Source organism: Ostrinia furnacalis, unplaced genomic scaffold (assembly GCF_004193835.3).
Source record: "Ostrinia furnacalis isolate ACB-3 unplaced genomic scaffold, ASM419383v2 OfSCF6002, whole genome shotgun sequence".
Classification (NCBI taxonomy): domain Eukaryota; kingdom Metazoa; phylum Arthropoda; class Insecta; order Lepidoptera; family Crambidae; genus Ostrinia; species Ostrinia furnacalis.
This window is the reverse complement of record NW_021136241.1, coordinates 122,652-146,417: the sequence shown is the minus strand read 5'-3', so window position 1 is coordinate 146,417 and position 23,766 is coordinate 122,652. Positions and strand designations below refer to the sequence as shown.

Below are 23,766 nucleotides of genomic sequence, written 5' to 3'. Positions count from 1 at the left end.
CGCGCAGCCGCCGCCGCCCGACGAGCTGCGCCTCAACCTGCTCGAGTGAGTACAGTCTGCGTAACCAGCCTGGTTTAGTCACATTGAAAATCCGGCTCGAAGGACCAAAGTAACCAGCCCTGTTAAGTCACGTTGAAAATCCGGCTCGAAGGACCAAAGTAACCAGCCCTGTTTAGTCCCGTTGAAAATCCGGCTTGAAGGACCAAAGTAACCAGCCCTGTTTAGTCACGTTGAAAATCCGGCTCGAAGGACCAAGGTGTTTGATTTCAGGCTGCTAAGGAGCCTTTCCCTAACGTTTCGGGTTGTAGCGGTTGTTCAAGATGGAAGCAATATGCATCGCACAAGAGAGATTCATACCTTCAAAATTTTGAATAATGTTTGAGGGAGTAGCCCCACTGCTATAGTAATATCAGTGCATAGAAAGCTCCCCTCTGAAGAACACCGTGCCACTAAACTTTGTGATCTCAGTAGTATTAACTAACAGTTTTGCGAGTGATATTGCATCGATTTGTATCACAGAAATTAACCAAAAATGTGTCACAGAAATAAAACTCCGCATGTTTCCGTGCTAGCAATATCAGCAATGACTTCATTTTTTGGCAAAACCACAATAAGCTTTTCAGATGAGCTGACAGGTGTTTTGTAACAGCAAAACATTGGAGATACTGCTGATATTGCTAGCACGGCAGTATGTTTGGTGTACATAGTTACTTCGATGTTACGGCAGTGTGTCCCTCATTGTATAAGATTTTAAACTTTCGCGTTCCATTTCAACTAAAATAGGAAGACACTGATCTTAACGCGACGTTTATAGCATAGCAGCCGAAACGTCAACTCATTAATAAACGTCGCGTTAAGACTTACACCGTGTTATGATTTTATTTGTCTTTCTATTTTAGTTGTCTCTCATGGTATTGGAAGCAAATGTTACAAGATGTGTGTTATTACAGATACTCTGACGGCGGTGTGGCGGCGGCGCGTGCGCTACGGGCGGCGGGTGGCGGCTCAGGCGCGGCGGGCGCGGTGCACCGCTGGCCCTTCATCGGTGCGCGCGCGCCGCGCTCGTCGAGAGACGTCGTGAGGTGAGATACGATACCTTATATACCTGTGTCTGTTTATGTTTACTTGATCGTCTCAGGAACCCAGTGGTGCTCGTTCGGCATATACTTTGTAATTGTTTTTACTGCGTGTATGAATTTTATCAGTACTGAGGTGGTTTTTCCGCGAAATATGCTAAACACGTTCGCAGAATAAAGAGTAATTCACGCTTAGCGACTATTTACCCCTCAGCCTACGCATAGTAGACTTGTGTTAACCGTTTTATGCACTACCCAGTACTACCCAACATTGATGATATAAAACGCGGCCGTAACAGCTTATTACACTTGAAAATTTCGACGGATTCATCCAGTGACTAAGTAGCTCAGTTGGAAGAGCAGTCGCCCGGCAAGAGAAAGGTCGTGGGTTCGATTTTTTTCAAGATGTTTTAACTTTAAATGTATATGAGAAGCGCCTCTAATTGCTAAGAAATTTTAATTACGTTTTATGTACTTCCAGATTGATGCGACGCCTCCGGCCGCTGCTCCAAGACGCGATCCAGAAGCGGTGCTGCGGCGCTCGCATGTGGGACGGCGTGACGGGCCCGCTCACGTGGCGCCAGTTCCACCGCCTGGCCGGCCGCGGCAACGAGGACCTGTGCGAGCCGCAGCCCGTGCCGCCGCTGCTGGTGGGCCACGAGCGCGACTGGGTGAGTGTGGATAGGGAGTTGGTGAAAAATATCCGGCTCGAAGGACCATTATGTTGTTTGTGTGGGCCACGAGCGCGACTAGGAGTAACTTGGGTAAGTAATTGATGTTGGCGTGTTGAGATTTTGTTAAAAATCCGGCTCGAAGGACCATTATATTGTATGTGTGGGCCACGAGCGTGACTAGGAGTAACTGCTGTGATAGCAGCTCCAGTGGCTGATAGGGCGTGGTGTTTTTTTTGTTTATTTATTTTAATAAAAAAATCTGGCTCAAAGAACCATTATGTTGTTTGATGTTGGTGGGCTTCGAGCGCGACTGGGTCAGTGGCTGGTGTGATAGGAGCTGTAATGGTTGGTGTGGAGATTTTTGAAAATTCCGGCTCGAAGGACCAATGTGTTTTAGTGTCAGATATTTTTTAATATCGGACAACTGCACCCTACTAACTTCGAAATTAGTCGATATATTAAACAAAAATCGTAATTGCCTTAGAGAGGGTCGTTCTTTTGCAGAGGAGACTAAAGTGCTAAATTCCCTTAGGTGGATTAATGAGCTGGTTGTTTTTTGTACAAAATTAGTCGACATATTAAACAACAACCGTAATGACCTCAGAGACGGTCGTATTTCTGCAGTGGATACTAATAAATAATAAATAAATAAATAATCTTTATTCACAAATATCATTTCCTGTGATGTAATGAACCACAGCTTTTGCACTAGGCTCGCAGGCCTGTGTCGCAGTAGTTGTGTTGAGTGAGCATTACAGATTACATTTTTACATTAAATATACAGCTCCGATTCCTTATCAGGTGACTATTATTGTGGTTTTTTAAAGATTATGGATCATAAATATTGTGATTGTACTGTAGTGTAGGTAGTATTTGCATTTTTTTTTTGCGTAGATACAAATTATTTAGCTGATGCAGTGCTTTTCTTTAAGTGATGGGGCACTTATACATGTAATTTAGGTTATGTGTTTTAAATTTTAATAGTGTACTCATTGTTGAAAAGCCAAAATAAATAAATAAATAAATATATGAACTAATTATGTAATAACTAAGTAATAAATGATTCCCTCAGGTGTCGCTGTCGCCGTACGCGCTGCGGCACTGGGAGCGGCTGGCGCTGGAGCCGTACGCGTACGCGCGCGACGTGCAGTACGTCGTGCTGTGCGCCGACCCCGACGCGCTCGCCGAGCCCGCGCGCGCCTTCTTCCGCGACCTGGCCGCCGCCTACGAGGTAACATCCCTACTTCCACCTCCAGCACAGTCACTATGGTAAACACGCCTTCCGAGAAAGCCATAAATAAGAAAAAACACGCCGCAACTTAGAGTTGTGGTTGCAGTCTCAGCCGAATACACTCGGCAGCAGCAGACAACGTGTTGTCGTAACACTGTTTTCTATGATGTATTGTATGTAAGGTACGCCTGAGGCTTCTTGTACACGCTAAGAAATTTCACCGTGTCTACCGCAGACAAAACAAGAATTTCCTAGGCTCTAGCTAGGTACGAACATTTGTCACAGAGCGTGTCCGCCGCATGTCGTTCTAGCGCAGACAAGAAATATTTCTTAGTCAGCGCCGGAGAAATGTACACGGCTTATGTAAAAAAACGACCCGAATTCTTGCATAGGCCCGGCGACTTATCTTAACACGTACAAGCGGCCTGTAGAGACTAGCAATGGAAACTATTTGTACATTTAAACCCAATTAAATATCATTTAAGCTAGACTGAATTTAAGACTTGTGATGGTATGTACTGAGCCATTTTACGAGCTCGTAATAGTACCGCTGTGTAGACGCGAACCTAAACATGATAATAGCTTAAAGATCTTATCAAACTTGCAGGCTTGTCGTCTAGGCCGGCACCGGCCGCTCTCCCGCGTGGCGCGCGACGGCATCTACCGAGCGGCGCCGGATCGCGACCGCGAGCGCACCGACGACTGGCTCGGCGACACGCCGCCCGGCCGCCTCGGCGATTACCTCCGAGCGTACGCCGACGCGCTACGAACCACACTACTGCCTCTACTGGCTTCCGTCAACCTCACGCCAGCGGCACCAGCGCCGCGCCCGCCCGCGTCCGACCAGACCACGCCCACCGCTACGGACGAAGAATCCAACGCAGCGTCCGCTACGGGTTGCGTCAACTCCTTCGAGGAGGATGAAAGCGGGCCGCCGGCGCTAGTGTTGTATTTAGTGGAGCCGCCGGCGTCGCACGCGCATAGGCCAGCTGCGCTACACGCGTTGTTAAGGCTAGCGGCGCGGGCGCATCACCATCTGGCGCACCATAACCCTCTTATCAAGGTACGTCACTACTGTTCAATGTATTTTGACTGGTGTAAGTAAAAATGTGAATAATCAGTGATGCTACGGAATGGGTGTGGCCCTTCAAGCCTCGCGAATCGTGACACAAATAGATAATCAATTTTATTGTTACGCGGTCAAAATGCGACCGCTTGAGGTTAGAGCTAAGAGCTTCCCATGGCTCCCAATGTGCTATAAATCTCGCTTAGTGTCTAGTGCTAAGTAAAAACAAATACGCCCATATTCACAAACGATACTTGCTTAAGTGAAGCAGCAAATCGAACGCACAGCGCTGAATAGAGCTCTGTGATTGGTTCGTGTGTCACCCTGTGCGTCCACGCGCACTATGAGACCTCATAGTAATATTTGTGAATACGGGCGTTAATGTCAGGAAAAGAACTGTTGCTACATGCTACCTCAAAACCACCTTTGGGAAACTTGATAAGAGTTACTTTTTTTTAACCAGTAAGAAGCGCTTGTTCACTGTTATAATTTAGTTGACGGCATGTTTTGCCGTTCGCCGATTTGACAAAATTAAAGTTTTTACCCTAATTGTACCACATATCTATAGTTTGGTCGCCGAGCACGTAGAATTTCGTCCAATGACCCCAAGCTACCCATCCTTATCGATCGCACGTAATTAATTATATTGCTGTCGCACACGCACTGCTGCCGCCCGTCGCACAGTCGCGACAGCAATATAATTACGCGCGAGTGATAAGGATAGCTAGCTTGGGGTCATTGGACGAAATTCTACATGCTCGGGGACCAGACTTTGCCAGACATTTAGATATGTCGTTATCTCAAAAAGATGGTATTAATATACATCGCATTATCCACAGATCATCTCGCTAGAAGGCATCTGCGAAGCGTGGGGTATGGGCGCGGGCGCAGCTGGCGAAGGGACCGCGGGCGCGGGGGGTGGGGCTGAAGCGCGCGCGCTGGCCTTCAGCGTGTTCAGCGGCGCGCGCCGGCTGCTGGCGCACACGCCCAACGGCAAGTCGCTCACCGGCTTCGGGACCGCGGCCGACGCCAACCTCTTCCTAGGGAATAAGGACGTGAGTTGTGTCCACTATTACATTCTATGCGGGAGGCGGGACTGAAGCGCGCGCGCTGGCCTTCAGCGTGTTCAGCGGCGCGCGCCGGCTGCTGGCGCACACGCCCAACGGCAAGTCGCTCACCGGCTTCGGGACCGCGGCCGACGCCAACCTCTTCCTAGGGAATAAGGACGTGAGTTGTGTCCACTATTACATTCTATGCGGGAGGCGGGACTGAAGCGCGCGCGCTGGCCTTCAGCGTGTTCAGCGGCGCGCGCCGGCTGCTGGCGCACACGCCCAACGGCAAGTCGCTCACCGGCTTCGGGACCGCGGCCGACGCCAACCTCTTCCTAGGGAATAAGGACGTGAGTTGTGTCCACTATTACATTCTATGCGGGAGGCGGGACTGAAGCGCGCGCGCTGGCCTTCAGCGTGTTCAGCGGCGCGCGCCGGCTGCTGGCGCACACGCCCAACGGCAAGTCGCTCACCGGCTTCGGGACCGCGGCCGACGCCAACCTCTTCCTAGGGAATAAGGACGTGAGTTGTGTCCACTATTACATTCTATGCGGGAGGCGGGACTGAAGCGCGCGCGCTGGCCTTCAGCGTGTTCAGCGGCGCGCGCCGGCTGCTGGCGCACACGCCCAACGGCAAGTCGCTCACCGGCTTCGGGACCGCGGCCGACGCCAACCTCTTCCTAGGGAATAAGGACGTGAGTTGTGTCCACTATTACATTCTATGCGGGAGGCGGGACTGAAGCGCGCGCGCTGGCCTTCAGCGTGTTCAGCGGCGCGCGCCGGCTGCTGGCGCACACGCCCAACGGCAAGTCGCTCACCGGCTTCGGGACCGCGGCCGACGCCAACCTCTTCCTAGGGAATAAGGACGTGAGTTGTCTTTTATTTTGTCACCTCTTGGCAACTACACTATGTATTTGTGAAAGGGTCAAAACTACGTCACGGGTGAACAAGTTAAAAACAAAAGAAAAATGAGGATTACCATATTTGATGGCCATTAGAATGGTCCATTGACCCATTGTACTCATTTCCTTGTACAAGTAAGTATAGGATGTTCCTTCTAATTTTAGAACTTCATTGATTTGTAACCCAACTCTAGGAATTCTCCTGTTTGACCGAGAAGCTCTTTTTGTCTCGCTTGTACACATTCGTTATGTTAGCAAGAATGAGGTGGCTAGCGATTTTCCACTTAAATGTTATGTGTTCCTGTATGGAAATATTACGCTAGTATAGTACCAAGTTCGCCTCGACTCTCGTTGCCCGACCTTTACATAATACTCGTTTAATGTGAACTTGCGGGCACGAAACTGGCGACGGGCCGAGCGATTGTGACAGCAGGGCGGCTCGGCGTGGGGCGATGCATACAACATGACAGTATATGGTGACGCCCACGAAAAGCGCGGCGGCGATCGCAATACTATTCCTCATCGATCATCGCTCGGCCGTCACCAGTTTCGTGTCCGCAGACGTAGAATTTTACGTAGAGTTTCAATTTACATAACAACTTTACTATCTCGCACAGGAAAAAAACCGAGCGCCGTACAAGCTATTCTCGCCGGCGTGGGTGCTGGCGCCGCCGCGCGCGCTGAAGGAGGTGGCGGAGACGTGGGGCCAGAGCCTCGGCGAGCAGGGCGCCGTGCTGTTCCTGGCCTACTGCCTGTCGCACGACCAGCGCTGGCTGCTGGCCGCCGCCACCGACGCGCGCGGCGAGCTGCTCGACACCGTGGCCATCAACATACACGTGCCGCCCAGGTACTCACAATAATGCTAATAGCCCATAGCTTTAGGTAAGATAGGTTGAATCCAGATCCGAGGAACGCGGCATCAAACCCTGCCGACCCTGGCCGAATCCAGATCCGAGTTACGAAAAATCAAACCCCGCCGACCCTAGATTATTGTGGTGAACCCAATCATCATCATCATCATCATCATTTCAGCCATAGGACGTCCACTGCTGAACATAGGCCACCCCTAATGTTTTCCACGTTGATCGATTGGTAGCGGCCTGCGTCCAGCGCCTCCCTGCTACCTTTACGATGTCGTCGGTCCACCTTGTAGGTGGACGTCCCACGCTGCGTTTTCCGGTACGCGGCCTCCATTCCAGAACCTTGCTGCCCCATCGGCCGTCAGTTATGCGTACTATGACGTATACAGAAGCTCAAAGTTGCACAGCGTGCTTTGGAGAGGGCTATGCTTGGTGTTTCTTTGCGAGATCGAATCAGAAATGAGGAAATCTGTAAACGAACTAAAGACGCTGACATAGCCCGACGGATTAGCAAGCTGAAGTGGAACCCAATCGTAACAAGCATATTATTTAGCTTACCAGAAGCAAATTAAAGATTTGGCCTACATTTCCCATGCTGGAGTTGGGGAGGCGACATGTGGCAACTTAGCGCTGTTTTCAATAGCTGGTGATCGATTAGACTATGGTGGAGAACTGGGCTTCTACATCAGAAGGAGTTAGTCTGGTCTGATCATTTCTGCGGGGCTATTGCCCACGCCATTTACGTATTTTCGGGTCAATCTCTGGCATCTGTCTGTCTTTTCCGAAGACTATAAGTCGGGCCTTTTCAAGGCGAGAGTGAATAGGCACTTACAGGGCAGATACTATGTACCATCCTAGACTGCATCCCACTTAACATCAGGTGCGATTGTAGTCAAATAACTGCCTTGTTATGCATAAAAAAACTTGCTTTATGTGAGAGGGATTCGAAACTTTAGATAGCAGAGTAAACCCGCTTTGCTCTCTCATTCTCACTCTCATTTTTCTTGGAAATCCAAAACGCCATTGCTTTTCTAAGAGTATTTGAGACTTAAAAATGTAATCTTCTATATATATAAAAATGAAACCCGTTTCGCGTTGTCACGGCATCACGTGTGAACGGCTGAACCGATTTCGATAATTCTTTTTTTTAAATGTTTGTGGAAGTCCAAGGATGGTTCTTACGAAAAAAAATATTAAGAAAATCTCTACGCTAAGGCGGTACGAAGTTCGCCGGGTCAGCTAGTTAATAATATTAACGTAATATAATGTTTGCGCAGGTCGCGGTTGCGACGCGGCGGGCCGGCGCGGCGGCTAGGGCTGCGCAAGCTGATGGATTTTACGCTCGGCGTCATGAGCCACGCGGCGCAGCCCTGGCGCCTCGTCGTGGGCCGCGTGGGCCGCATCGGGCACGGCGAGCTCAAAGGTAAACACCCAAATATTTCTTACACCTTGATTTAATTTACAGCTTTAACAATATTTACCTGTGTAACGTATTTTATATGTTTTTATACAAGACGTTTCTGCACCTATCATATGGAGATAGTTATACGATTTGTGCGATATTGTGTATTTGGTATAAAAATACGTCTCTAGCTTTACTTTATAAAGTTATAGACAAAATGAAAGAAGGAAATATATATTAACAACTGTCTGTATTCACCTATTGGGAAGACACTGGCTCCTGAAATACAGTTTACACTAGTTTAGGAGCCAGGGCTTCAATATAAAATGTTACAGTGTATTACATCAATAAAAATATTCTTATTCTTATTTATTACTGTATGGTATGCATATTTACAAAAAGGGAAAACCCAGTATGACAACACAAAGCACAGATAATACATTATGACTGTAAAATGCATGTGTATATCATCTAAACATAATGTAATGATAAATGATATGACTGTTCAGGTGACGTATCTAAAACCGTCTTCTGAATGTATGTCATACTTTGATATTTGTCTTAAAAGGCTGCTTATGACAGCATATCAGACTACATTTCTTACTCACACGCCACGTGATTATCAGCTTAATGTGCATTCTATTTCAACAAATGAGGGTTTTCGCGTATGAAAAATCCGCCAGATGGCAATACGTAGATGCGAGGACCAAATGCTGCATGATTGGTTATATTTGACATGACCTTGACAGATATGTCAAAATCCACCAATTACGCAGCAGTCAGACCCCACATCCACGTCCCGAAATCTAGCGGATCTTTCATACGCGAAAACCCTCATTAGCAAAGTCAATGAACCCGTGATTCTTCACCAGGCTGGAGCTGGCTTCTATCTCGCAAGAACCTCGTCCGCGCGTCATCAGTTCTCCGCGAGCTATGCGGCGCGTGCGCGGTGTTAGCTCCCAGCGGCGTGCCAGCCATCGTGTCGGCGTGTCTCGTGTCCACGGAGCCCGACTCGTGCCTGCGCCTCATGGCGGACCGCTTCACGCCCGACGAGCGCTTCAGCCAGGCCTCCATCCAGTCGCATCTGCACACGCCGCGAGACGTCTCCGCCACGCATATACTCGTCTTCCCCACTTCGGCTACCACGCAGGTACAAATATTACAATCTTATTGAGTTTAACTTAGGTCTATATTTCATCGGGACACCATGGCGGCGCAACCAGTCGCCGCTACCAACAAAATGAATACAGCTTTGCGCAACCAAACGGACACCAGGTGAGTAAATCTCTATAGAGCTGTATACATTTTGTTGGTAGCGGCGACTGGTTGGTGGTGTCCCGGTGAAATATAGCCCTTAGGATGTATGTTTACGACACGCCTTTATGGTTCAGGTCAGGGGTCATTTTGTCATCTGAACTTTGCATCAAATAATGTCTTTCTTCCGTCATCCAAAGTTGTGATCTCGCGCTCTTTGTCACACGTGGAGACGACACAGTTTTGTTTAACGATTTGTCGTGCAGGGGGAGGTGGAAGGCACAACAACGCCTGGCAGGTCGCACATTCGCCAGGCGCCAACGCCTTAACGTGACCACGACCGCTGTGTCAAGAGCGTAACGAATAAGAAGAAGATCGCTCATGCGTTGGACCGATCAGGTCAAAACCGCACTCAATGATGTACAAGAAAGGCTGCAAATGCAATACGAGAGAACCAAACCAGATGTGACGACCATGACTACTCTGCCAAGAGTGTAGCGAGGAAGAAGATCCTCATCAGCACCATATTACAACTTGCTAATCCAAAGGACATTGTCANCAGGTACTGGTGATAGTGATCATCAGGTCGTTTAAACTCCACTCATTCTATAGTCTGGTCTGCGAGCACGTAGAATTTTGTCCAATGACCCCAAGCTACCCATCCTTATCGCTCGCGCGTAATTATATTGCTGTCGCGACTGTGCGAGCGCGACTGCAACACAGACCGGGCTTTAGTCATTTAGTCTTCACTTTAGGAACACGACAAAGACAAAAAATTTGGTCATGCTGACCAGACGATAATGTTGAAACTAGACACTGCTTTCAATAGCTAGTGATCGATGAGGCCATGGTGCTAGACACTGATCTTTTACATCAGAAGGAGTTGGTCTGGTCTGATCATTTTTGCTGGGGTTATTGCCCACGCCATTAGCGTATTTTCGGGTCAATCTCTGGCATCTCGCTTTATGTGAGAGGGATTCTTTGGATAGCAGAGTAAACCCGCTTTGCTCATTCTCATGTTTTATTGGAAATCCAAAACGCCATTGCTTTTTTGAGAATATTTGAGACTTTAAAATGTAATTAATATATTAACGTAATATAATGTTTGCGCAGGTCTCGGTTGCGACGCGGCGGGCCAGCGCGGCGGCTAGGGCTGCGGAAGCTGATGGATTTTACGCTCGGCGTCATGAGCCACGCGGCGCAGCCCTGGCGCCTCGTCGTGGGCCGCGTGGGCCGCATCGGGCACGGCGAGCTCAAAGGTAATGCACACTCGTTCTATTTGTCAATAGCTTCACCGTAATACACAACAATACGATGTACGAAGATTGGTATTCAATTCGTGTGTTATTTGTTTATTTGGAATTAAAATGTGTTACTTGGTTTGTGGTGTAAATCCCGATGAAATTCCGAGTCACTAATCAAATAATAATTATGTATTTACATAAACTAAATGTAAATACATAATTATTATTTATTTACATTTATGTGTATGTCGTCTAAACTCAATGTAATGTCACGGAGACTGTCGGTGACGTCATATCCAAAAGCCACCCGATTTAACCCGCTAAAAAATAACATGAGAATATTTTTGCCAAAACAGCTTTTATTACAATTACGTAAGGTGTAACAGTGATAACAGCTTATTTGAACGAAGCAGCAAAGTCAATGAACCCGTGATTTTTCACCAGGCTGGAGCTGGCTACTATCTCGCAAGAACCTCGTCCGCGCTATATCAGACTACATTTTTTACTCACACGCCACGTGATTATCAGCTTAATGTGCGTTCTATACGAACAAAGCAGCAAAGTCAATGAACTCTTACTTCATTACCAGGCTGGAGCTGGCTACTATCTCGCAAGAACCTCGTCCGAGCGTCATCAGTTCTCCGCGAGTTATGCGGCGCGTGCGCGGTCCTAGCACCAAGCGGCGTGCCGGCCATCGTGTCGGCGTGCCTGGTGTCTACCGAGCCCGACTCGTGCCTGCGGCTCATGGCGGACCGCTTCACGCCCGACGAGCGCTTCAGCCAGGCATCCATCCAGTCGCACCTGCACACGCCGCGAGACGTCTCCGCCACGCATATACTCGTCTTCCCCACTTCGGCTACCACACAGGTACGCATTTACAATTTTATGGAGTTCAGCTTATCATTTAATTCATTCAAACAGTGTTTCTTTCTTCGTCTAAAGTATGACACATCTGTTTAGCTTGTAACTTGTGCAGGTTAAAGTTGAAGGCATAAGAGCGCGCGACAGGTCGCCCATACGTGGGACCGATCAAGTCAAAACCATAACCGATGTACAACTTTACAAGAAAGGCTGCAATACGGAGGGAATGGCGACCGACTGTGAAGCTTATTGCCACCAAACTATATGTGACGACCATGAACACTATGCCAAAAGAGTAGCGAGGAAGAAGATCAGCATCATATTGCAACTTTCAATTTCAAATTTTCTAACATAAAATGTTTCATTCCAGTCAAACCCGATGCCGTTCGAGCAGCCGATGGCGAACGGCGTGGAAAACGACATGATGTTCCTGGACGTGGACATGGCCGACGAGGACATGGGCGAGGACAACATGGCCGAGCTGCTCATCGGGGACATGTTCAACAACATGTGGCCGCAGGGCTCCCCGCGGGCCTCCCCGCGCCGCCCCGACCTCGAGGAGCCCGGCTCCCCGCCCGCCAGCCACCACCACCACTACCACCACCAGGACGACGCCGCCGCGGTGAGTGCACGCGGCCCAGGCTCCCCGCCCGACCGAGAGGAGCCCGGCTCCCCGCCCGCCAGCCACCACCACGATAAACCTGGCAAGCCCTAACATGAAGCGCTAACTATATCATATTTTGACATCACGATAGGATAGGATGTGGTGTTTTTATCGTCCTCGATCCTTGCCCACGATAGCAAGACGATAGGAGATTAACTTTTTTGCAAGCTACTTTAACTCTATTTATTTATCATTTACAATGGTAAATGACATTTTACGATTAATTTGAGGCTAGAAAAATTCAAAGAAAGGAATCTAGCACCTTTGTGATACTTTTACTTCTAGGTGGAGATTGAGTTTTAGTTCAAGAGTTCAAGAGTTCAAGTTTATCAGAAGCAGCATTTTGTAATTATTGCAATGGATGTGAGGCGAATCTTGCGACAGTTTATAATCATTAATTGCAAAATCTAAGTGCTCCCACAGTCCCACCCACATTTAATTATTACATTACCTACCTTGTAAAATAACCATTACTTACTTACCTACTTAGGTAGGCAGTCAACAACAGTACATCAGACAAATATTAAGTTGCAAATGACGTGAGATACCCCACAGTGTGTTTAGCTTGATTTAAGTACCTACTGTCATGTGTGCATAATCTTGTAAAAAATATTGAAAATGGGGCGGAATGTGGGGACCGAGCTTCTTATGTCTATATTATTTTCAAACAGTGGCAAGGTCATTGTCAGAAATTAGCATTGGGTGGGATATGTAATCAATAAAAAATTGCTATAATAACAATGAGAATAAATGAATTTTACTAATTTTATAACTTGACGGTGATACCATACATACATTCCACATTACTATAAATCTAATTCCTCCGTTTGAACTTTTTTAAGGGCTTTAATGTGACAGGATGATAATCTTGTACATTCATCATCAAAGGTGGACCGACAACATCACGCAGGCCGCTACCAACCAGGCAATAAATTCATTATTGCAGTGTAATTTCAAAATAATTCAACCATTATTTACAAAATCTTTATTTGGAAAACTTTTGTTTTACAATAGCTATTGATAATTTCAAACACTAACAGAATTCCATGAATTGGTTAGCCTAGCCAGTATCCTTGAAGTTATTTGCTGATTGTTATTGTGAATTTTCATGACAGTGAGCGAGACTTGCTTATGTCTGCTTTAGAATGAAATAATCACTCATAATCCCACACTTCTTCATCCACTGTCTGAAAAAAGAAAGAATATTATTTAAACACAATTATTACAATTACATAAATAGAAACATTTACTTAATCCTATTTGTATTTTAAGTTTACATACAAAATGTTGATCATCAATATTATANCGAATTAATAGCAGAAATGAACGAGATTGAACGAATGAGCTAAAATATTTCAAGGTTGGCCAACATAATAACGCTAATTTTTCTTAATATGGCAACAATTGGGTTATCACGCGATAGCGGGTCCATAGACTTCTCTGTCGATGGTCCCATGTTAGGGAAAACGATAAAATTATCTACGTGATCGAATATTGTCATATCATATCATGTCATTGTCGATGCGCGCATCTTAGGCCTACAGGACGACGCCGCCGCGGTGAGTGCACGCGGCCCAGGCTCCCCGCCCGACCGAGAGGAGAAGTAAGTTTCGACGGGTTCATCCAGTGTCTATGTAGCTCAGTTGGAAGAGCAATCGCCCGGCAAGTGGAAGGTCGTGGGTTCAATTTCCGTCTTAGGCAGTTCGATTTTTTCAAGTTATTTATAAAAATACGGGATTATTCCCACCGCTGCAACTCCTGTGTAGCCAGTATCTACAGCTTGACCGCCGATACAAACTCAACCAGTGAAGGCCAAGTGTGCCCCAGGTGAAAGTTAAACTGTCATTGTCAACCAAAATGAGTAGCTTCAGTTGTAGATTATTCACCTGGGTGAACAAAGTCGATTTTTTTGTGTCCTCATTTCATCCAGTTTCATTTTCCAGGTGAATTGAGTCGACTAAAGCGGTCGCTTTTGTACACCTAGGAATTAGTTCACCCTTTTTTTCACTAATCAAGTATAAATCTTTAGATGTTACAATTATATCTTCACCCAATAATAAAGCCCTTCTCTTCTTCCAGGAGCAAGTGGGCACAGTACTGCAGCAGCCTTTAGCCCTCGGCTACATGGTGTCGACGGCGCCGCTGGGCGGGATGCCGGCGTGGTGGTGGGCGGGCTGTGCCCACCTGCGAGACGCCTGCCCGGCCTTCCTCAAGAACGCGCTGCATCTACACGCCGGAAGCCTCCAGTCCGATGAAATGTACTCGCTGTCTCTGCGGCACAACCACAACGGGCACCCGCTGGACTCGCAGACCACCACCGACGTGCTGAGGTGCGTGTAGCCTTACAGACAACATGCCGCCTTCCTCAAGAACGCGCTGCATGTACGCTGCATGAACGCGCTGGGCGTAAAAGAAAGAAAGTTCTTATGAAAAAAGGATACTATAAATAAAGTAAACGATTATTTAAATGACAAGAATGTGTGGATTTTACCTGCCTAGCTCGCATTTATTGCGTGTCATGTAAACTATAAATTACTGTATTTTATTAAAAAAGAGGCTGACAAAGGTGACTGATTTCTTCCGCCATTTCTTCTCAGCACCAGTCAATATGTTGTCCCGAAGTAGTAGGGCAAGCTATGTATATTTTGGACGTGTGAAAGAGCCCTGGAAAGGGTCTATGTATTGAATAAAATATTTGAATTTGAAAGGAAATTAAGCCTACGTAAGATACCTTGATTTTCTTCCTACGTGTCTTGTGTAAAAGTTTCTGCATTCATCTTCTGTTGATTCTAGTGTAAACCATTATGTAATGTACTAAAAACACATTTACGCTTGCAGATACGTGCTGGAAGGCTACAACGCGCTATCGTGGCTGGCGCTGGACGGCAGCACGCACGACCGGCGCTCCTGCCTGCCGTTGCACGTGCAGGTGCTCATGCAGCTGTACCACACCGCCGCCGCGCTCGGATAGCCGCCTCCCACGCCGCCGCCGNCTACCACCACCAGGACGACGCCGCCGCGGTGAGTGCACGCGGCCCAGGCTCCCCGCGCCGACCGAGAGGAGAAGTAAGTTTCGACGGGTTCATCCAGTGTCTATGTAGCTCAGTTGGAAGAGCAGTCGCCCGGCAAGTGGAAGGTCGTGGGTTCAATTTCCGTCTTAAGCAGTTCGATTTTTTCAAGTTATTTATAAAAATACGGGAGAATTCCCACCGCTGCAACTCTTGTGTAGCCAGGATCTACAGCTTGACCGCCGATACAGACTCAACCAGTAAAAGACAAGTTTGTCCCAAGGAATAGTTAAACTGTCATTATCAACCAAATTGAGTAGCTTCAGTTGTAGATTATTCACCTGGATGAACAAAGTGGATTTTTAGTGTCCTCATTTTATCCAGTTTCATTTTCCAGGTGAATTGAGTCGACTAAAGCGGTCGCTTTTGTTCACCTAGGAATTAATTCACCCAGATGAACCATTTATGCAACTTTTTTTCATGTATAAATCAATTTTTTCATTGATCAAGTATAAATCCTCATTAGTTACAATTATATCTTCACCCAATAACAAAACCCTTCTCTTCTTCCAGGAGCAAGTGGGCACAGTACTGCAGCAGCCTTTAGCCCTAGGCTACATGGTGTCGACGGCGCCGCTGGGTGGGATGCCGGCGTGGTGGTGGGCGGGCTGTGCCCACCTGCGAGACGCATGTCCCGCCTTCCTGAAGAACGCACTGCATTTGCACGCCGGAAGCCTCCAGTCCGATGAAATGTACTCGCTGTCTCTGCGGCACAACCACAACGGGCACCCGCTGGACTCGCAGACCACCACCGACGTGCTGAGGTGCGTGTAGCCTTACAGACAACATGCCGCCTTCCTCAAGAACGCGCTGCATCTAAAGCCTGGTCCGTGAGCACGTAGAATCCCGTCCAATGACCCCAAGCTACCCATCCTTATCGCTCGCGCGTAATTATATTGCTGTCGCGACTGTGCGACGGGCGCCCGAAGTGAGTGTGCGAGCGCGACAGCAACATAATTACGATCTTCGATCAGATGAGATGTACTCGCTGTCTCTGCGGCACAACCACAACGGGCACCCGCTGGACTCGCAGACCACCACTGAGGTGCGTACTATTTATTATTCGGATGCAGCACTTATGTAGCTGTAATAAGTACGTGTTTCGTAACGTGAGGAGATCCGTAAACGAACTAAAGTCGCTGACATAGCCCGACGGATTAGCAAGCTGAAGTGGCAATGGGCAGGGCACATAGTACGCAGAACTGACGGCCGATGCGGCAGCAAGGTTCTGGAATGGAGGCCGCGTACCGGGAAACGCAGCGTGGGACGACCGACGACATCGTAAAGGTAGCAGGGAAGCGCTGGATGCAGGTTGCTACCAATCGAACAACGTGGAAATTATAGGGGCAGGCCTATCTATATATTCAGCAGTGGACGTCCTATGGCTGAAATGATGATGAATAAGTACGTGTTTACTACTAAAATGGATAGTCAAACAACAAATTATTCCTTCCTTTCAAAACCTTCGGCCTGATCGTCACTTACCATCAGGTGAGATACAGGCCAAGAGCTTCCTCGTTGTGGATAAAAAAAAATTGGAATGACACTGTTTAGGCTTTTAGACAATCTGGACAGAGTGATATTTCTGACACATTTATTTGGTTATGTAATTCCCACCTCTCGTTCCCGCCACTGCAACTCCTGTGTAGCCAGGATCTACAACTTGACCGCCACAAAAACCCTTTTATTAACCCTGTTATGTATATTTTTATATTAAAAAAATTGGTTATGTAATGTACTAAAACACATTTACGTTTAGGCTTTTAGACAATCTGGACAGAGCGATATTTCTGACACATTTATTTGGTTATGTAATTCCCACCTCTCGTCCCCACCACTGCAACTCCTGTGTAGCCCAGGATCTACAGCTTGACCGCCACAAAAACCCTTTTATTTTTATATTAAAAAAATTGGTTATGTAATGTACTAAAACACATTTACGCTTGCAGATACGTGCTGGAAGGCTACAACGCGCTATCGTGGCTGGCGCTGGATGGCAGCACGCACGACCGGCGCTCCTGCCTGCCGCTGCACGTGCAGGTGCTCATGCAGCTCTACCACACCGCCGCCGCGCTCGGCTAGCCGCCTCCCACGTCGCCGCCGGAATATAACACCACGCCGGAATATAACACCGCGCCGGAATATAACACCGNCGCCGCCGCCGCCGGAATATAACACCGCGCCGGAATATAACACCGCGCCGGAATAAGGAGCTGGCGCGCAATTAACACAGCAAGCGCTACGGCTGCCTAGTGACCATACTGGTTTCAAAAAAGGCTGTCAGTTGGCGTGCGCTGTGCCGTCAGCTCTACAGACAACACTACGACTGCCTGCCTCTGCAATAAAGTGATCTATGGCTCCAAATACTTGCCCAACAGAAAGCGGCGACGTCTAGTGCTACTACCCGTTGAATAAGTGGCATCTATCCTACCATTAGTGGCGCCATCTTTACTACCAGATCACTTAGTGCAATCTTCAAGTGATCGCAAGTGCAAATCTACAACGAGTAATGGTGTCTTATAATATCAGTGCGGCGTGGTGTTCAGTTTGTGCGTGAAGTGTAACGTAGTGCAAGAGACAGTGAGTGGAACGGCGGCGGGTTTCATGGTTACGCGTGACTGCGCTCGTACCTGTTCGTTAGGCTAGAATTGTTGTGCACGTGCAGTACAGTTAGCGGCGAAAGTGGCTCGAAACGTTTCGAGCCGTCGCCGCCGGCTGCGCCGCGCCGGCCGGCCCCCGACGACCGCGCGGCTCCTGTTAAATTATTATTTATTTTCATTATTTATTGTTTGACCACGAGCGCGGCCCGGGGCGGCGCCGGCCGGCCGGTACTTAGGTAAATTAATATAGGACGGGCCGTCGCCCGGTGTTGGCGTCTCATCCAAAGATAGTCGCGTCGAACCTCGACTGCGGCGGTGACCAGTGGCGTCGCGGTCACTCTGCCTAGTGCTCTAGTTACTACAAGTTGTCGCTGAAAGTGCCCGATCGCACGACTAGGAAAATAGTGATAGCGCGTGTAACCGATGCATTTTGTAATATTTTTATCTTGATAATAATCCGATATACTTGTATGTATTATAGTTTCTCTGATGAATTTTACTTTTACGAGCAACTTTTAGTAAGTAGATAGGTGAATGACCAGACGAGATGTTACCACAATGGAATCCATCAAATATCAACTATTTATATATTATATAGAAAATTTTTAAAATTGCTAGATAAGCCGGGTATACTAGTTTGTTATAGTTTGATATGACACTTGGAGGTCCAATTTGGCATGAGATTATTTCTCATTAAAGGGCATTTCATTTTCATTAATTGAAGTTTCTACTAAAGGAACAACTTCCACTCTGTCTTTCTATACGTTAATACTTCCTGATCTCTCCATTTGAAATTATCATGAACCTCATTTTGTGTAGACTAGTACCCATTTTATGGTATTTTTATGGAGCAGTGAAAATTAATTTAACATTACAAGCTTTGTGTAGTGTAAGATCATGTTTGATAGCCATTTTAAAGCCCATCTGTTAATTTTATTGTATCAATCTCTTAAACTGAAGAATTTATGTATTATTTTTAACCTTTTAGTGTTTTAGAATGTTTTTACTCAATCATGGCAGGTGATATGATCTGCTTTAACAGCTCAACTACGCATACATTTTGTACGGAATATTTTTAACATACAATTGTTATTGACAATTAAGTCCTGGCATTCTCATAAACTGCCCTGAAGCTTTATAGCTCAGAACAGGTATTGTTATATCTTTGCTGAATTTAAAAATATTTTTTTTGACTCATCCGTTTATGCGCCGTACACGCCCTATTTATTTTGTTTTTATCAACATCTCAAAGCATTCTCATAGATGTTATCAGTATGTATGTGTAGTGCGACACTGCATAGAGTAGTCGAGTCGTAGTTCCGGCGGACATACGTCACAAGTTATCTACTGAAGTTTTAATATTACTATTACGTTGTTGTGCTATGTATAATGTAATATATAATTTTATTTTACGTTATTGTAATAAACCGGTATGAATTACCAAAGGAGTTAGCTATGTGTAGTGTTTTTAGATATTTTAACATCTTTATTGAATAGGACTCCACAGACCATCTCGTTTGACAGGGTTCTCATTTCGCCATCGCGTTATACTACAAAATACAAAATAATCATCGTTGACATTCGTTTTACTCATTAAAGTGTATTATTTTTATAAGATTTTTACTTCGAATCCATGGAACTTTTATCGTTTTAATTTCGAGCTTTATTCGTATTCGCAATCACGTAGGTTTACAAATTAGTGACAATTATATTAGACGAATTGACCATTTTGACTTAGCAGCTGGGTAATTCGTTCATGTACAGTACAGCGTCCCGAGGGCACAACGGGCAGCGGGCTCGCAGACGGTCTTATACACAGAAATGCTAGATTATCTTATGACAAACAAACCTCTGGTTTAATGCTATAATAAGTAACACCAATAGTTTACGTTTAGATAAATAGTTGTAAAGAGAGCCCCCTAGATCATGTTTGAGTAGCGTTTGTATAATTAGACGTCGTCGTTTTATAAAGATGTAACGGAGCGACCGCCGCGACGGCGATGTTGATTCGCCGAATCTCCGACAGTTTGGTAGTTATATAAAATTTTCTATTTTAATATATTATTAAAGCGTAAGTAGGGAGGTGTGCCGTGCAAGCGTGTAAATATGTCCGACGCGTTACTCGCCGGTCGACGTGATCCTTGTTTCCGCGCCCAGTCGGTGGGAGTCGGAAGTCGGCTTATCGAGCTGAACAAATTTACCGAAATCTAAATTGGTTCAAGTAATGTGAAGTCCCGTTTTGTTGCTTAGTGTCTAAAGATTGGTTTGCCAGCGCCAGCGGTCCGGCCGCCAATTAACTGAATTACGCCTAGTTGAATATGAAATGTTTTAAATGTGTTACAGCATTTGAGAATATTTAATGATGTTGTATATAGTTTATATTTTGTTTTTGTAAACGACATTTTGTATATAGGATCGACGTAATTATTTGCCCACATTGCCGATGTATAATGGAGCACGTTTTAAAGAAACCACTCGTAATATTTTGTACAGTTGTTAGGTGAGGTTTGTAGTTGAATGAATTATTTTAGAGTTTCGTTTTTGACCTCTTTTTGTTATTGTGAATTTGTCAATTTTTTTAGGGAATTGGGATTGTACTGTAAATAGACCACACCATTTTGTCAAATATTAGTTGTAAGCGGTCAAATCTGATGATTGATGGAAATCAAATTTTCTAAACGGAGCAATCATTAGAAATTCATAAAACAAACTTAGTGTAATACTTGATATTAATATAACTTTATAAATAACTGTGAAAATAGGTAATAATAATTATGAATAAAATATTACATATTTAAAAGCATTGTTTCATTTTATGCTTAACTAGCTGACCCGGCGAACTTTGTTCCGCCTTAATGGCAATAAATAAGCAGACTTTTTTTTTATTTCGTTTGGATAAAAAGTATCCTATGTCCTTCTCCTGGCTCTAAACTACCTCCCTGACAATTTTCAGCTAAATCGGTTCAGCCGTTCTTGAGTTATAAGTGAAGTAACTAACACGACTTTCTTTTATATATATAGATTTTATCAGTGTGCTATGGTTTTTATGAATTTCCTAATCTTTCTTTGCAGTTAAACTTTTACTGATCTTATGAAAAAAAGTCACATCTGCCAAAATAAGAAAACAAAACTTTATGCATGCAATTATTCTTCTTCATTTACACTAAAATACTTTTTCAGAAATCCCAGGATGTGTGTTTTGTACAAGACTTTATGGGAGCTCCTCCCGTACGCGAAGTCGAAGTGGCTAAACTCTGCAGGCTTCAATAACACGTGCTCCGCCACGTTGGCCAGCGAAGCCTTCAGCAGCTCCACGTCGGGCAGCGTGGAGATGACGTCATTCTTGCCCGACACCAGCACCACGCGCATATCATTCCTCTCCAGCTCGTAGCTCGGCGCCTCCGCCGACCCATACCGCTCGAAGTTCTCCGTCGGCCCGTAGTCGTACTGCACGAGTCGTTTTGCCATCACGACCTGCGCCATATGCCGCATCGCCTTCGTGGAGATGGACGACGGAAAATGACTAAACATCACCGGGGTAAATTCTCGCTCCAAATTCTTTGGATCGGCCCCGAAGGAATCGAAGATCCACCCTTTCATGCACAGCTCATAACCCAACTCCTTGGATCGGCACACGTACCGTAAAACGGTTACAAAAGTGGAATTTTCGCCGTACATCTCTTGCGTGTCCGTTATTTCCCAAAATGCGTTCAGGAGTGGAAACATCACGATCATGTGTTGAAGGGGCACGGAATGGTGCAGGGTGCCAATCGGGGCCAAAGATATCAGTACCGATACTTTATCGTTATACTCCGGTCGTAGTGTCCCCAGGACGTAAAACGCTGTGGTGCCCATCGACCAGGCAATGCAGGCGAGTTGTTTCGACTCGGTTTTGTTCAAAACGTAGTCTATATTAGCAGGTACGTCGTATAGCCCATACTCGTGGAAGCTGAAGTTCCAGAACTGGTCTCGGTCGCGGTCAGGGTCGAGTGTGAGGTGGCGGCGGCCATACTTGCAGCCGCGCCAGTTGCCCACCCATACGTCGTAGCCAGCTTTTGCGAGAATGATCGGCAGGGAGATGTTGGCTCGTGCGATGTAGTCGTCAGCTGAGCCGAAGTTCCCCGACAGGAGGAACACTGGTCGCGTCTTATCTCCTGGTATGTGGAACAGCGTGAGCACGTACCCGTCCTGCGTGACCACCTCGTGTACGTCACATTCAAACCCACACTGGTTAACAATTTGTCTGAAATTCAGTTTTCCCTCTTCCAGTAGGTCCGAAGCGATTACGTGAGCTGACGTCGACTCATCACTAGCTGTGAGATGAAGTATACAAAAGAAATTCAACACGTGGACGACTTGAATTATTTCCATTTTGGTTTGACGATCACAAATTTACAAGTTTTGTTTCTAATTAACTAGTACATTTTATCAGGATTTTTAATTGTTAAGATTTAAATGCAGCATAAATTCTGTGTAATCCTATACTAATTGATTTGTATTTTAATAAATGCATTGCATGATTTAAAGAAAATGTAAGCCTACCTACTCTAAAGTTACATTAACCCATTATAAAAAATCTGTCACTCAGAAAGACAATAGCATTAACAACGTAATTAGCATGGGAGGAATAAGTATGTGGGTAGGTAAGTAATTAATCTTATTAGTATACCTATACTTTACTAAAACCCGAATTTCAGCAGATTTAACTGTGTATTAAATACTGCTCGTAATACAGAAAGAAGACATATAATGATCGGATCAGTCCCTAAAAGTTGCTTCTATCAAGTTAACGTTTTCATAAAATGTTTATATTATGATTCCGAGAAAGTTTTCACTTTGAAAAACTTGCTTTTAAGACCATTTTTACCACATTTACAACAATAAGAGATAATCCTTCCCAGCTATAGCTGTTTAACCAACTTATTAACCAGATTCTGGATGGAGTTCCCTAACGGGCGTTGCTATTTTTTGGGCAACTTAATTTTACAGGAGTTGGATTTTTCATTATCGTATACTCGTATCTCAGAATACGGAACAAACCAGAAACCGTCAACGGGCGTAAATGTGTATTCATATAAAGTACTCCAAATCGCACTACTTTGACTTTAGAGCAATCAGTCAATGGCCGGCGCGCGCATTGTTTACATATCCGTCAGATTGACACTTTATAATTAAATTATGCCGTCTTGTGCCGTTCCAACATGTAAGAATGCTACTGGAATTACGAAGAAAGTGCATGGGATCATGTTTTATCCGTAAGTAGCACATTTCCAATGAGGAAGATGAGTGTAATTATTTTATAATGTAAAAAGATCAAACATAAAATATAAAAAATATTAGTAAAAGNCCAGTCATGTCATCTCGTTCTATCGCAAAGAATCACCATTTGATAAGAGCGAGAGCAAAAACGGAAATGGATAGTTAACACTGGCCGTGTGTACTTATTTCACTTACTTATTTTTTACTTGTTTAACATCTCTTTAAAAAATTACATAATTTTACCCCAAAAATGGGGGTGTCACACGGCGCTAGTAACACTAAAGGGGGCAGAGGGGCGCGGGAGGGGAAGTATTTTGGACACAAGTTGCCGCGTAGAAATGTTATCGAACACTCCTTCTGGTTTGTTCTGTATTCTGAGACTCGTATATACCTAGTTCCAAAATACTGGACTGTCCTGTCGATGACATTGACCACTGTCAATGTCATCCAGCGATCCGGTATTGACGGTGGCGCCCCACTGGGCGCCACCGTCAATACCGGATCGCTGGTTCAGATTTTTGCCATGTTGGAAACCATATAGTTGAACGATGGTAGCG

General features: G+C 45.7%; 3 protein-coding genes across 3 annotated transcripts in view; 2 read left to right on the top strand and 1 right to left on the bottom strand.

Moving 5' to 3' along the window:
* The window catches only part of LOC114361822 (mediator of RNA polymerase II transcription subunit 13-like), a 28,986-nt gene extending 8,324 nt beyond the window's left edge, over window positions 1-20,662 (top strand). Inside the window, exons 10-27 of the mRNA XM_028317011.1 lie at window positions 951-1,082; window positions 1,558-1,747; window positions 2,823-2,981; window positions 3,589-4,044; window positions 4,887-5,106; window positions 5,310-5,384; window positions 5,482-5,622; window positions 5,796-5,962; window positions 6,615-6,844; window positions 8,135-8,280; window positions 9,132-9,409; window positions 10,005-10,075; window positions 10,627-10,772; window positions 11,347-11,624; window positions 11,989-12,240; window positions 14,362-14,612; window positions 15,121-15,274; window positions 17,530-20,662. Of these exons, the coding sequence (XP_028172812.1) occupies window positions 951-1,082; window positions 1,558-1,747; window positions 2,823-2,981; window positions 3,589-4,044; window positions 4,887-5,106; window positions 5,310-5,384; window positions 5,482-5,622; window positions 5,796-5,962; window positions 6,615-6,844; window positions 8,135-8,280; window positions 9,132-9,409; window positions 10,005-10,075; window positions 10,627-10,772; window positions 11,347-11,624; window positions 11,989-12,240; window positions 14,362-14,612; window positions 15,121-15,253 (3,325 nt within the window). The 3' untranslated portion in view covers window positions 15,254-15,274; window positions 17,530-20,662. The remainder of the gene's footprint in view (window positions 1-950; window positions 1,083-1,557; window positions 1,748-2,822; window positions 2,982-3,588; window positions 4,045-4,886; window positions 5,107-5,309; window positions 5,385-5,481; window positions 5,623-5,795; window positions 5,963-6,614; window positions 6,845-8,134; window positions 8,281-9,131; window positions 9,410-10,004; window positions 10,076-10,626; window positions 10,773-11,346; window positions 11,625-11,988; window positions 12,241-14,361; window positions 14,613-15,120; window positions 15,275-17,529) is intronic.
* LOC114361833 (mediator of RNA polymerase II transcription subunit 13-like) lies at window positions 15,276-19,841 on the top strand. Its single transcript, XM_028317033.1, has 4 exons — window positions 15,276-15,303; window positions 15,864-16,114; window positions 17,300-17,453; window positions 17,509-19,841. The coding sequence occupies exons 2-3, from the start codon at window positions 15,909-15,911 to the stop codon at window positions 17,430-17,432; spliced, it is 339 nt and encodes a 112-aa protein (XP_028172834.1). The 5' UTR covers window positions 15,276-15,303; window positions 15,864-15,908; the 3' UTR covers window positions 17,433-17,453; window positions 17,509-19,841.
* Window positions 20,663-21,094: 432 nt separating the features above from the next.
* Window positions 21,095-22,424, bottom strand: LOC114361831 (lipase 1-like). The gene has a single exon (XM_028317028.1). It carries the CDS (start codon window positions 22,319-22,321, stop codon window positions 21,095-21,097), a length of 1,227 nt encoding a protein of 408 aa, XP_028172829.1. The 5' UTR covers window positions 22,322-22,424.
* Window positions 22,425-23,766: the final 1,342 nt, after the last annotated feature.